Genomic DNA, 1,899 nt, shown 5'->3' with positions numbered 1-1,899 from the left:
AAATATTTAGAATATTATTAGCATAAGAAAAGATATGAACAAATTTATCCAATTTTATATTTATAGTACATGATCATTGTCAGCATCTGAATAAGCGAATTGATAGACATTATAAATAATTGTGTTAAATAATTCTCAATATTAATTAATAAATATAATAATATATATAAAATAATATATACATTAATTACATATAGTTATCTTTAAAAATTCTTGTTATGCGTTAGAACATAATACAAAAAATTTAATTTTTATTTCCACAGTATACATATCATGTATAGTTGCTACATATAATAATTGTAGATTTTTAGAATCTCTAAAAATCGTACGTCGAAAACACTGTGTTGCGTTTAAAAGAAGCACTGAAGCTGGAGTTCATAAGCCAACGCAATTGGACATGGCACTCGCCCAATTTGGATTTATCGGATACATTATGGTGTGCGAGAAATATGTAGGAATAAGTGCCACTCGTGAAGAAATGGAAGGTGTAGTGCATCTCTGGAGGGTTATTGGTAGTATGCTTGGAATAGACGACAAGTTTGTACCCACATTTATCTTCTGCTGTAGTAGTGTTTATTATTATTTGTTTGATTTGTTCTCTGAGCCTAATTTTATTTCAGTTTTGTTAAAATGTTTTAGTGAAATAATTTATCAAAGAACATGATATTTAAATTCTTGATCAAATATGCACTCAAATCCATTTACATTAAGACAACTTGTTTTAGATTCAATATCTGCGCGGGTACTGTTGAAGAAACTCGCGCTCTTTGCCAAAGAATACTAGAAGAAGTTTTCGTTCCTTGCTTAGCAAATAGAAATAAGAACAAGCATTTCGATCAGATGGGTAATGTGATGCTGCAGAGTCTCTGGCCTATCAACTTTTTTATTGAACCACTAGCGTTCATTACCTTCACACTTCATTTGGTTTCTTCGGCTGCGCGCAACAATAATTATTCCTTCGAAATAGGTAATTTAATAAGAATAAATGTATAATTTACGAAACTGATAAAAATTAATTAACTATAATATGTGACTAACGAAAACGCAAGTTTTCAACATAGTTAAAATATTTTTTAACATATTTAGATAGGTTCTTTTTGGCCGATATAATTCATGTAAACTGTATTAATTTTGAACATAAGAGACTATATATATGTATGTATAAATCATTTACATACGATAAATAATATGTATATATATAGATAAGAAGATAATAATATAGATCTTGTAGGCATAATAGCGTTATTCACAATGGCTCTAATATGTCAATACCGCAAGCCTTGTTAATGACATTTGCTACAACATATTTCTATTTTCGAGCATTTCGAAATATTTGGAAAGTACCGCGTTAAGCATTTAATTATATCTGCTTCTCGATTTCTTTAAACTTGAACATATTATTACATGAATATTATATGTATATTTGAATGTTTTGTTCATTATTTAACATTTTATTTGACTGTACATATTTCGAGTTAGATAGAGTTAAATGTATAAATAACATGACATTTTACTAATGCAGCTCCTTCATATTGATATTGATAATATGGTCTCATATTCGAGATTTTCATATCATAAAGTTTAGCCGTACAAATAATTTATTATTTTTTATGAAATTTAATATTCATTGTCAAAACATATTAATGTAGTTTAATCATTATTATTTTGACTACTTTTCTCCACTTTTTAGGCATAGTATAGATTCCGGCTCAATAAAAAGATTGGTCTTTACTTGTGATAAATTCATTAAATCATTTTCTTATCTCTTCGATACTTCTAAATTTTTTTATCAGACAAAGCATGTTATGTCGATTAGTATAAATATTGCTTGCCCGTTAAACCGAGATTAAAGTTAATCTACATTGGTAGAGAAATAGGTCGAACAGATTTAAATCATTT

At 27.7% G+C, this 1,899-nt stretch overlaps 1 protein-coding gene across 1 annotated transcript in view; it reads left to right on the top strand.

The window, feature by feature from the left end:
• The window catches only part of LOC108753903, a 9,373-nt gene that overhangs the window by 7,073 nt on the left and 401 nt on the right, over positions 1–1,899 (top strand). Inside the window, exons 3-4 of the mRNA XM_018495879.1 lie at positions 304–537; positions 726–967. Coding sequence (XP_018351381.1) covers positions 304–537; positions 726–967 — 476 coding nt within the window. The remainder of the gene's footprint in view (positions 1–303; positions 538–725; positions 968–1,899) is intronic.

The sequence above is a fragment of the Trachymyrmex septentrionalis genome, unplaced genomic scaffold (assembly GCF_001594115.1).
Source record: "Trachymyrmex septentrionalis isolate Tsep2-gDNA-1 unplaced genomic scaffold, Tsep1.0 scaffold73, whole genome shotgun sequence".
NCBI lineage: Eukaryota > Metazoa > Arthropoda > Insecta > Hymenoptera > Formicidae > Trachymyrmex > Trachymyrmex septentrionalis.
This window is presented reverse-complemented; position numbering and strand designations above follow the sequence as displayed.